General features: G+C 45.4%; 1 protein-coding gene across 2 annotated transcripts; it reads right to left on the minus strand.

Moving 5' to 3' along the window:
- Positions 1 to 160: 160 nt before the first annotated feature.
- Positions 161 to 11,027, minus strand: ZNF561 (zinc finger protein 561). 2 transcript variants are annotated; one of them, XM_025368462.1, is made up of 6 exons: positions 10,810 to 11,027; positions 9,178 to 9,325; positions 7,827 to 7,915; positions 6,762 to 6,888; positions 3,660 to 3,742; positions 161 to 1,451 (listed from the first exon to the last, which is right to left on the minus strand). In XM_025368462.1, the coding sequence occupies exons 2-6, from the start codon at positions 9,200 to 9,202 to the stop codon at positions 315 to 317; spliced, it is 1,461 nt and encodes a 486-aa protein (XP_025224247.1). In that variant the 5' UTR covers positions 9,203 to 9,325; positions 10,810 to 11,027; the 3' UTR covers positions 161 to 314. The 2 variants fall into 2 exon arrangements, with proteins under 2 accessions (XP_025224247.1, XP_025224249.1); XM_025368464.1 differs by having other exon boundaries at positions 7,827 to 7,902; positions 10,810 to 10,882.
- Positions 11,028 to 11,946: the final 919 nt, after the last annotated feature.

Consider the following 11,946-nt stretch of genomic DNA (forward strand, 5'->3'; position numbering starts at 1 on the left):
CACTAATCAACAGGGGCTGGGATCAATCTGCATGATGTATCTCATACAGAACTTGTCAACGCTATGATCTTAGGAATCTAGTCACCAAGGTGAGGCAGGCTTCAGTACTGACCTCACCATCCATGACCCTTCTTCACAGATGCCCAGACTTAGGCAACCATGAAGTTGTATTCAGAACCTGTAGGTTTAATTTCAGACCTTCAGGATGGCATCCAAAGCCAATCCATGAGCCATTACAACCTCCGCAAGGCATTTAGGACAAACCTGATAATCTTTGGTGTCATTGCCAATAATTAAAGATGGCAACTGATGGGCTAAATGGTAACACTCATACCCTTACATTCATAGGGTTTCTCCCCAGTGTGAATTCTTTCATGTCTACTTAGGCGTGAGGAAACAGCAAATGCTTTCCCACATTCTTTACATACGAAGGGTTTCTCTCCGGTATGAGTTCGCAGGTGAACATTAAGGCGTGAGGAATACAGAAATGCTTTCCCACATATCTTGCATACAAAGGGCTTTTCTCCACTGTGAGTTTTCAAATGTTTACTACGACGGGAAGAAGTAATGAAGGTCTTCCCACATTCAACACATTCATAAGGCTTCTCTCCTGTGTGAATTCTTATATGTTGAATAAGGCTTGTGGATGTAGTGAAGGCTTTCCCACATTCCTTACACTGATAGGGTTTCTTTCCACTGTGACTTCGTATGTGTATAGAAAGGCCCGAGTACTGAGCGAAGGCTTGGCCACATTCCTTACATTCATAGGGTTTTATTCCAGTGTGAGTTCTTACATGTTCAGTAAGTTGAGTTGATCTAGTGAAGGCTTTCCCACAGTATGTACACTTGTGTGGTTTTATTCCAGTGTGAATTTGAATGTGATCATTAAGGCATGAGGAATTTCTAAAGGATCTTCCACATTCTTTGCATTCAAAGGACTTCTCTCCTTTATGAGTTTTCACATGTGCATAAAGTTGAGCAAAATTAGTGAAGGATTTCCCATATTTCTTAGTCTTTTTGGATTTCTTTCCTGTATGAACTGCTACACATTGCTTTAGGTGTGAGGAAGGTGTGATGGCTCTCTCACATTCCTGAAATTCACAGAGTTTCTCATCAGTGTGGATTCCCATGTGATTATCAAGGCTCGCAAAATACTTAAAGCCTTTTCCACATTCCTTACATTTGTATGGTTGTCTTGCATTGAGAACTTCAAGATGTACAGCAAGGCCTGGAGTTAGAGTGAAGACTTTTCCACATGGATTAAATTTGGAAAGTTCCTGTCCAATAGAGGCTTCCTTGTGCACACTGAGGACGTCTTTTCCGTAACAATTACCCTCAGAAGTGTTCCCTCCATTGTGAGCTCTCATGTGTGTCTTAAGGCAAAACTGTTCACTGAAGACCTCTCCACAATTCTTACAGTCACAGAGTTTCCATCCACTGTAGCCTCTTGTCTGTTGATGACGGGATAAAGGTTTTAAAACATTTTCAGACATATAAAGAGATTTCACCCATCTGAACACAGAAACATTATTTTAATGACAATTATTATTTTACTTCTTAATATTTACTTTTTTTTTTTTTTTGAGAGAAAGTCTTGTTCTATCTCCCAGTCTGGAGTGCAGTGGCACACTCTCAGCAAACTGCAACCTCCACCTCCCATGCTCAAGTGATTTTCCTGTCTCAGCCTCCCAAGTAGCTAGGAATACAGGTGCCCACCACTGCACCTGGCTAATTTTTCTGTTTTGTGGAGACAGGGTTTTGCCAAGTTACCCAGGCTGGTCTCAAACTCCTGAGCTCAGGTGATCTGCCTGCCTCGGCCTCCCAAAGTGCTGAGATTACAGGCGTGGCCACCATGCCCCACCTCAGTTTATTTATTTTTGAGATGGAGTCTCGCTTTGGCTGGAGTGCAAGTGGCGAGATTTCGGCTCACTGTAACCTCCACCTCCTGGGCTCAAGTGATTGTCGTGCCTCAGCCTCGTGAGTAGCTGGGATTACAGGCACGTGTAGCCACACCCAGCTAGTTTTGGTATTTTTAGTAGAGACCGGGTTTCACCACGTTGGCCAGGCTGGTCTTGAACTCCTGACCTCGTGATCTGCCCACCTCAACCTCCCAAATTGCTGGGATTACAGGCATGAGCCACCGCACCCAGCCTCAATTTATCAGTATAAAGACAGGGTCCTGCTATGTAGCCTAGGCTGATCTCAAACTCTTCACAAAACCCCGCTGCCTCAGCCTCCCAAGGTGCTGGGATTATAGCCATGAGTTACCATGTCTGTCTACTTTGATAATTATAATTTTTACAATTTTTCTTCCTTGTTTTTATTTCCTGACTTCCTGATTTCTTCCAGATTGAATGATGGGAACTTTCGCTAGAATTCTATGCCACTGGCTCTAATTGTTAAAAAACAAACAAACAAAAAAACTGTAGTTCTTTTTTTATCGTGGGGGGTGGTTTGAGACAAGATCTCACTCTGTCACCCAGGCTGGGTACCATGGCACAATCACAGCTCGCTACGGCCTTAATCTCCCAGGCTGAAACCATCATCCTACCTCAGTCCCCCGAGGAGCTTGGATTACAGGTGCATGCCAACACACCCGGCTAATTTTTTATTCCTTGTAGAGACAGGGTCTCTGTTGTCCAGGCTAGTCTTGAACTCCTAGGCTCAAGCGATTCACCTGCCTCAGCTTCCCAAAGTGCTGGGATTATAGGTGTCAGCCATTGCACCCAACCAAATAGTGTAGATTTTCATGAAACTGTTTAAATCATCAATGTCTAGTTACTTATGTAGGAATGTGTACTTGTGGGTATTTTGAAGTGACAAGTTATACAGGAATGAAACATCACAAAATTCACCACATTCAGACTCTCTCCAGAGACCCTGCTCCCTCAACGGTGCAGGCTACTTCTCTAATTCTCTCAAGTATCTCTCATTTGTGCTGTTTCTTTTTCACTGCAACCTCCAACTCCCGGGTTTAAGCAATTCTGCCTCAGCCTCCCACGTAACTGGGATTATCGGTGTCTGCTACCATGTCTGGCTACCTTTGTATTTTTAGTAGAGATAAGAATTTCACTACGTTGGCCAGGCTGGTCTCGAAGTGCCAACCTCAAGTGATCCACCTGCCTAGGCCTCCCAAAGTGATGGGACTACAGACTTAGTTTTTCTTTCTTTATTTCTGAGACAGTCTCACTCAGTCGCCCAGGCTGGAATGCAGTGGTGCAATCTCAGTTCATTGCAACCTCTGCCTCTGTGTTCATGCCATTCTCCTGCCTCAGCCTCCTAAGTAACTGGTACGACAGGTGCCCACCACCACACTCAGCTAATTTTGTATTTTCAGTAGAGACGGAATATCACCATGTTGGCCAGCCTGGTCTCAAACTCCTGACCTCAAGGGATCCACCCACCTCAATCTCCCAAAATGTTGGGATTACAGCTGTGAGCCACCACATTCACCCTCTCTTTAAAATCAGAGATGGGATCTTGCTATACTGCCTAGGCTGGCCTTGAACTCTTGGGCTCAAATGACCCTCCCACTTAAGCCTCCCAAGTAGCTGGGATTACAGATGTAAGCCACACCTCTGACTGTGCTGATATTCTAGAATGGAATTCTCCATCTTTTCTAAGAGAGGAAATTAAGAAATATCCCTCATGAATCTTACCATTTGTATCCCACTGAATATTTGATTCTTCAAAAAACCCTGCTGAAATGATGACCGTTTGATTCTAGGTTGTATTTCCCATTCTGAAGTTAAGCAGAAAAAGAAATGTAAGCCTTTAGAGAAGAAATGTTAGTTTAACATGAGTCATTTTTACTTGTTTTCAAATTAAACACAGCAATAAAATAAAAGCCAGAGAATCTTGAGGATTTTGGTATGTCAAAAATTAGGCTATAATGATGTGGGGTTTATTACACAACTGATGTGTTTAGATAGTTTACTACAAACTACTTCTGTGAAAATTAAAACTGCCAGGAACGGTGGTGGCTCACACCTGTAATCCCAGCATTTTGGGAGGCTGAGGCAGGTGGATAACTTGAGATCAGGAGTTCAAGACCAGCCTGACCAACATGGAGAAATCCCATCTCTACTAAAAATACAAAATTAGCCGCACATGGTGGTGCATGCCTGTAATCCCAGCTACTCATGAGGCTGAGGCAGGAGAATCACTTGAACCCGGGAGGCAGAGGTTGCAGTGAGCCGAGATCGTGCCATTGCACTCCAGCCTGGGCAACACAGGGAAGACTTCAGAAAAGAAAAGAAAATTAAAACTGATGGAAAACAGGAAGAGAAGATCTTCAGGAAAGGAAAGTACGAAAGATCTAGATAAAGAGCATATATCAAAATGATAAAGTTAATAAAGACACAGAACAGGTAGTTTAATTAGATCATAGGAATGTTTGACAAGACGGAAAACAAAAGTCAAAGATATCCAAAACTCTGAGAAAAATAGCTTAAATCTTCTGAGGCAAAGTGCATCTTTAAAAATCTTTCTTTTTTTTTTTTTGAGATGGAGTCTCATTCTGTCACCCATGCTGGAGTGCAGTGGCACAATGTTGGCTCAATGCAACCTCTCTGTCTCCCATTTTGAAGCGATTCTCCCGCCTCAGCCTCTTGACTAGCTGGGACTACAGGTGTGTGCCACCACCGCCCAATCCTAACACTTTGGGAGGCTGAGGTGGGTGGATCACTTGAGGTCAGGAGTTTAAGACCAGCCTGGCCAACATGGTGAAACCCCTTCTCTACTAAAAATACAAAAATTAGCTGGGCACAGTGGCACTTGCCTGTAATCCCAGCTACTCAGGAGGCTAAGGCAGGAGAATCGCTTGAACCTGGGAGGGCGGAGGTTGCAGTGAGCAGAGATCGCACCACTGCACTCCAGCCTGGGTGACAGAGCAAGACCCTGTCACCAAAAAAATTAAAAATAAATAAATAAAGTAAGTAGGCCGGGTGCAGTGGCTCACACTTGTAATCCCAGCATTCTGGGAGGCCGAGGCGGGTGGATCACCTGAGGTCAGCAATTCAAGACTGGGCTGGCCAACATGGCAAAACCCCATCTCTACTAAAAATACAAAAAATAAAAATAAAAAAAATTAACTGGGCATGGTAGCACGTGTGTCTCATCCCAGCTACTTGGGAGGCTGAAGTTGCAGTGAGCCAAAGTGGCACCATTACACTCCAGCCTGGGCGACAGAGTGAGACTCTGTCTCAAAAAAAAAAAAAAAAGCAGAAATAAAGTAAGTACAACAAAAAGATGCTTGCTCTCATGGGTAAACAACTCTGCCACTGGATCTCAAACATGATAGTATATTAGATTCATCTTCATTGATTCTGAAAACACAGATGACTGGGCTCCAACCCTGGAGTTTCCAATTTACTAAATCAAATAGGGGAAGAAGGCTGGATGCCGTGGCTCACGCATGTAATTCCAGCACTTTGGGAGGCCAAGGTGGGCGGATCACCGGACGTCAGGAGTTCGAGACCAGCCTGGCCAACATGGTGAAACCCCGTCTCTACTAAAAATACAAAAATTAGCCGGGCATGGTGGTAGTCACCTGTAATCCCAGCTACTCAGGAGGCTGAGGCAGGAGAATCGCTTGAACTTGTGAGTTGGAGGTTGCAGTGAGCCGAGATCGTGCCATTGCACTCCAGCCTGGGGCACAAGAGCGAGACTTCGTCTCGAAAAAGAAAAAAAAGAATAGGAAGGAAGATGTGTATTTCTTACAGCACAAAGCTGATGCTGTTGATGATGTTTCCAGGATTACCACCATAAATTAAAACATACTAAAAAAAAATAAATAAATAAAATAAAATAATAAATAAATAAATAAATAAATAAATAAATAAACAACAAAAAAAAAAACCCATACTACAGCAGGGACTGTTACTTGGGACTGTCTCTGTTATTCCCCACTGTATTCAGAATTGACAAGCAAACATGTAACATACATCTGCTCTATAACAGGCTACAAGAAATGATGCTAGTGTTTATTTTTAATTAATTAATTTTTTTAGACGAAGTATCACTGTGTCAATCCGGCTGGAGTGCAGTGGTGAAATCTCGGCTTACTGCAACTTCTGCCTCCTGGTTCAAGCAATTCTCCTGTCTCAGCCTCCCAAGTAGCTGAGATTACAGGTGCCCGCCAACAAGTCTGCCTAATTTTTGTATTTTTAGTAGAGATGGGGTTTCACTATGTTGGCCAGGCTGGTCTCAAATTCCTGACCACATGTGATCTGCCCGCCTTGGCCTTCCAAAGTGCTGGGATTATAGGCGTAAGCCACCATCACTGGCCTAGTCTTCATTTTTAGGATTCTTTTTTTTTTTTTTTGAGATGGAGTCTCGCTCTGTCGCCCAGGCTGGAGTGCAGTGGCGTGATCTCGGCTCACTGCAAGCTCCGCCTCCTGGGTTCATACCATTCTCCTGCCTCAGCTTCCTGAGTAGCTGGGACTACAGGCACCTGCCACTACGCCCACCTAATTTTTTTTTTTTTTTTTAGTAGAGATGGGGTTTCACAGTGTTAGCCAGGATGGTCTCCATCTCCTGACCTCTTGATCTGCCCACCTCAGCCTCCCAAAGTGTTGGGATTACAGGCGTGAGCCACTGCGCCCGGCCTAGAATTTTTTTTTTTAAGAGACAAGGTCTCACAATGCTGCCTATGCTAGTATCAAACTCCCAGGCTCCAACGATTCTCCCACCTCAGCCTCCCAAGTATCTGGGACTATAGGTGCAGGCCACCATGCCAAGCAAACTGATGTTACTCTTACCCACGGAGGCCAGGTTCATGTAGTTCTCCAGCATCACATCTCTGTAAAGGTATTTCTCAGTTGTGTCCAGTAAAGCCCACTCCTCCGGGGTGAAGTCCACAGCCACATCATCAAACGTCACTGAATCCTATGTTATCAAACACATGCTGGTTTGAGCCAATGAACACTTCCACCAATGCTCACTGGAGAATGAGGAAGGGGAACCTTAAACTCACTTATACGTGGTTCTCAGGTCTCCCATGATCTACTCCAGGGTTTAATGTCTCAGGAGCTCTTGTGTCTAAACACTCAAAGGTGACCTCCAACAGGCATATGCCTTGAACAGCACTTAAAAAAATTTTTTTTAATCTTTTTTTCCTGATCTATTTATTTTTAACTTTTTAATATTTGCGTTTTTAAATTTTAAATTTTATTTTTATTAGAACAGTACTTCCTTCCTAAACATGAATTTTTATCTATCTAGCATCTATCTATCTATCTATTCAATCTGTTTATTTATTTATATATAAAGACAGGGTCCCACTGTGTCACCCAGGCACAACTGCTGCTTACTGCAGCTTCCATCTCCTGCGCTGAAGTGGTCCCTCTCACCTCTGTCTCCTGAGTAGCTGGAATTACAGGCATGAGCCCCTGCACACTGCTTACACTTTATCTCAGCACAACCAGGTCAGGAGCTCTTCCTGTCCCATTGGTCTCTATGTAGCACACTCCTGAGCACACTGCAGATACCTGATAAATGCTGATGAGTAAATAAATTATTTGATAAAAGGACACTTTCATCTCTCTTATCATCTGTCACAGAACCCAGCAATATAAGAAACATGCAGTTAGCACCAAGAAAGTCAAGCTTAATTAGTAATTACTGAGATATTGAGATGACTTTCAACTTAACACTTGACATATAGGAGACTTCATTCCCTGCGGAAATTCATCTGGGGACTCAGTCCTTGAGTAAGGCTTCATTTGCTCTAAGAAAACTCTGGAGATGAATCTGTCTAGACGGAAATGTGTCTACCTATTGGATGTAAGTATGTCATTTTGTATAACAGTACATTGTCTGTTTACCTGATAAGAATTTGCCAGGTAGTCCTCCACCATCCTTTCTACCTTTGTCTTTTCTTCAAAAGGGCAGATTGGTTCCCTGGAAAAAAACCCTAGTGGAAAAGTAAGAAGGCAATGAGAAGCCAGAGCTGCCCATCCTAACCACATTCTCATGCCTAGAAGTCATTCCATCCTAGCTTGAAATTCCCATATGCTCCTGCACACTCGAGAAAACTGTACACACACAACACTGCCATGAAATGCCATAGTAGTCCTATGTCAGCTAGACCCAGAAAAGCAGATGTGGGCCGAGCTGCCTGTTGGGTAAAGGGTAATAGTTTCATTTTACAAGGAAACTTACACCCTGAAAAATGTGACTCTCTATCTGCCCATAGTAGTAATACTCATGAAGCTTATGTAGCATTTCCGAAGGCACACGAACCAGGGCTGAATTCTAAAACTGCATCCTGGCTGGGCACAGTGGCTCATGCCTGTAATCCCAACATTCTGGGAGGCCAAGGCGGGCAAATCAGTTGAGGTCAGGAATTTGACACCAGACTGGCCTACATGATGAAACCCCGTCTCTACTAAAAATACAAAAATTGGCCGGGCGTGGTGGCTCAAGCCTGTAATCCCAGCACTTTGGGAGGCCGAGACGGGCAGATCACGAGGTCAGGAGATTGAGACCATCCTGGCGAACACGGTGAAACCCCGTCTCTACTAAAAAATACAAAAAAAACTAGCCGGGCGAGGTGGCAGGTGCCTGTAGTCCCAGCTGCTCGGGAGGCTGAGGCAGGAGAATGGCGTAAACCCAGGAGGCGGAGCTTGCAGTGAGCTGAGATCCGGCCACTGCACTCCAGCCTAGGTGACAGAGCCAGACTCCATCTCAAAAAAAACAAAAAAACAAAAAAACAAAAATTATGGGAGGCTGAGGCAGATAATTGCTTGAACCCAGGAGGCAGAGGTTGCAGTGAGTCGAGATCACAGTACTGCACTCCAGCCTGGGAGACAGAGTGAGAATCCGTCTCAAAAACAAAAACAAACAAACAAAAATTAGCCAGGCCTGGTGGTATGTGCTTGTGGTCCCAGCTACTTGAGAGGCTGAGGCAAGACAATCACTTGAACCCAGGAGGCGGAGGTTGCAGTGAGCTAAGATTGCACCACTGCACTCCAGCCTGGGTGACAGAACAAGACTCTGTCTCAAAAACAAACAAACAAACAAACAAACAAACAAACAGCATTCTGTTGTGGTTCACTTCAATTCCTCCTAAAAGAATCAGCTGCATGCCTGCTCAGGCCCAGCTCACTGGACTCTTGTGGTATGCAGGGTGACCTAAAGCAGAATCTCTGAAAAAGAGCATCAACAAGGACTTACCATGGGACAAATCAATGGTTGCCATTCTCTGAAGCTGATAGTGCAATGTGCATCCCTTCCTTGATGCCAAGATCACCTCAGGGCAGCTTATGAATCTAGGTGGATAGAGGCAATCTCCATTTCTCTTCGTACAGGGTTATTTGCGGTCCTGTTCATATCAATCATCAAACAACAAGCATGAAACATCAGTCATCAAACATTATGCCTGAACTTTGCCTCTGCAGGTGACAGATGTGAAGGCCACCAAAAATTGCTCACTCAGTATCGTCACTCAATAACAAAAGTATTAATGACAGTAACTGACATTTACTGAGGACTGATATGCCAGAAGTAGCTCTAGTAGCTTTATATATACATGCTAACTTAATTACAACCATCCTTCCCAATAGCTATCATTACATCTATCCTCTCTCTCTCTCTCTCTCTCTCTATCGAGACAGGGTCTTACTCTGTTGCCCAGGTTGAAGTGCAATGGCACCAACACGACTCTCTGTAGCCTAAACCTCTGGGGCTCAAGTGATCCTCCCACCTCAGCCTCCTGAATAGCTGGGACCACAGGTAGGCATCGTCACTCCTTATTATTATTATTTTGAGACAAAGTCTCACTCTGTTGCCCAGGCTGGAATGCAGTGGCGCGATCTCGACTTACTGCAACCTCTGCCTCCCAGGTTCAAGTGATTATCAGGCCTCAGCCTCCTGAGTAGTTGGGATTACAGGTATGCACCACGATGCCTGGCTAATTTTTGCGTTTTTAGTAGAGACGGGGTTTCGCCATGTTGGCCAGGCTGGTCTCGAACTCCTGGCCTTAAGTGATTCTTCCACTTCAGCCCCCCAAGTAGCTGGGACTACAGGTGCACACCACTGGGTCCGGCTATTTTGTATTTTTAGTAGAGACAGGGTTTCACCAGGTTGCCCAGGCTGGTCTCAAACTCCTGGGCTCAAACAATCCTCCTGACTTGGCTTCCCAAAGTGCTGGGATAGTAAGCATGAGCCACCATGCCTGGCCCATTACCTCTATTTAATACTGAAAAAAACCTACATTCAAACAACCCTAGTAATTGGTCTGATATTTGTCCCTAGAGCCTGATCTCCTGTGGATGCTGTTACCCCCCAATATGACCAGAAGACAGTTCAGACCTGCACAGAACAATTCAGTAGTCACCAACCATGTGTGTTATTAACTTCACTATGTACCTAAGATAACTGAAGAACAGAATTTAAAATTTTCAAAAGTTGGCCGGGTGCGGTGGCTCACACCTATAATCCCAGCACTTTGGGGGACCGTGGCAGACAGATCACCTAAGGTCAGGAGTTCAAGACCAGCCTGGCCAACATGGCAAAACCGTCTCTACTAAAGATACAAAAAGCAGCCGGGCGTGGTGGCACTTGCCTGTAATCCCAGGTACTCGGAAGGCTGAGGCAGGAGAACTGCTTGACCCAGGAGGCAGAGGTTGCAGAGGTTGCAGTGAGCTGAGTGTGCAGCCTCTCGGAACTGGCTGCGCAGGGAGGACCGATAGTCCCTGGAGAAGCGAGCGAAGTGAACCGGATGCGGGAGGCTCCTGCGCGAGGGCACGCAATCATTCCTTTGCCGCCCCCTGCTATCTACGGAACCGCCAAGCAGGCGGAACTCACCACAGCCGCGGCTGACTCCGCCACCATAAAGGCGAAACCCCACTGACCGAGAGGAGCCAGCGCCGGAAAAGATGGCGGTGGTGCGCTGACGTCACTTCCGCTTCGAGCCTCTGGCCGGGCGGGGCTCGTGGGCTCGAGTTTCAAACACAGAAATTCTGGTTTCCTCCCGGGTGGGTGCGGAGAAGGCCTGGGGTTAGCACAGGGAGGAGGATGCAGAAATAGATCCAGAGAAAACATTGAGGTTAAAACCGGGCCTCCGGACGGAACTGTGGGCGAGGGGTGGGGCCCGTACTCGGGGGCGGTTTAGAGGTGGGACCGGGCCTAGCAGGCGGTGCAGGCGGCTGGTCGGGCTGGAAGGGCGGGGATGAGGGATTGGACGCATCCCAGGGGATGCTCCTCTAAAGCTTTTCTCGGGAGAGCGCAGTGGCTCACGCCTGTAATTCCTGCACTTTGGGAGACTAAGGCAGGTACACAGCTTGAGTCTGCTGGGAACTGGTGCTTAGTGTGGCAAAGTCAACACTGAGACAAAGGATCTCAGCAAGGCTAGTTTACTTTCTGCAGAATGGGTGCCACTGGCTAGCAGTTTTGCCACCAGAGCACACACTAACAAAAGAGACAGGGTTATTTAAACTTGACGTGTCCACTCTACTGCTGTGTCCATCTTCCATTGGCCAGAACAGGACCTCACCTTCTATACATGACTGGATTGGCTAGCTACTTAGAACTTCCCACAAGAGGCAAAGGCAGAGGAGAACTAAGGAAGAGAGGAAATAACTTGTCGACTGTTGAGAGAGGCAAAAACACTTCTAAATAAAGGAATAGGCCATGACCTAATGCTTGCTTGGACCAGTTCAGGCATGCCCGGGCAAATATCTAGGCTAAAATGTGGGAGCTAAGAACACAGAGTATATTGATTTCTTTATTACAGCTGGTAGAATTTAAGAATATTACCACAGAGCTTTCAGAAAATTTGGCTTCTAAGAGGGATTACTATTTATTTTCAGACTGGGAGGAAAGTCCCTTTGAAGAGGAACCTCTATTTCATTTTCTACAAGTCCAAGAGTTTGAGACCAGCCTGGGCAAAGTAGCAAGACCCTGTCTCTATTTATGTATGTATATGTGCATACATATATATGG

This window comes from Theropithecus gelada, chromosome 19, assembly GCF_003255815.1.
Source record: "Theropithecus gelada isolate Dixy chromosome 19, Tgel_1.0, whole genome shotgun sequence".
Classification (NCBI taxonomy): Eukaryota; Metazoa; Chordata; class Mammalia; order Primates; family Cercopithecidae; genus Theropithecus; species Theropithecus gelada.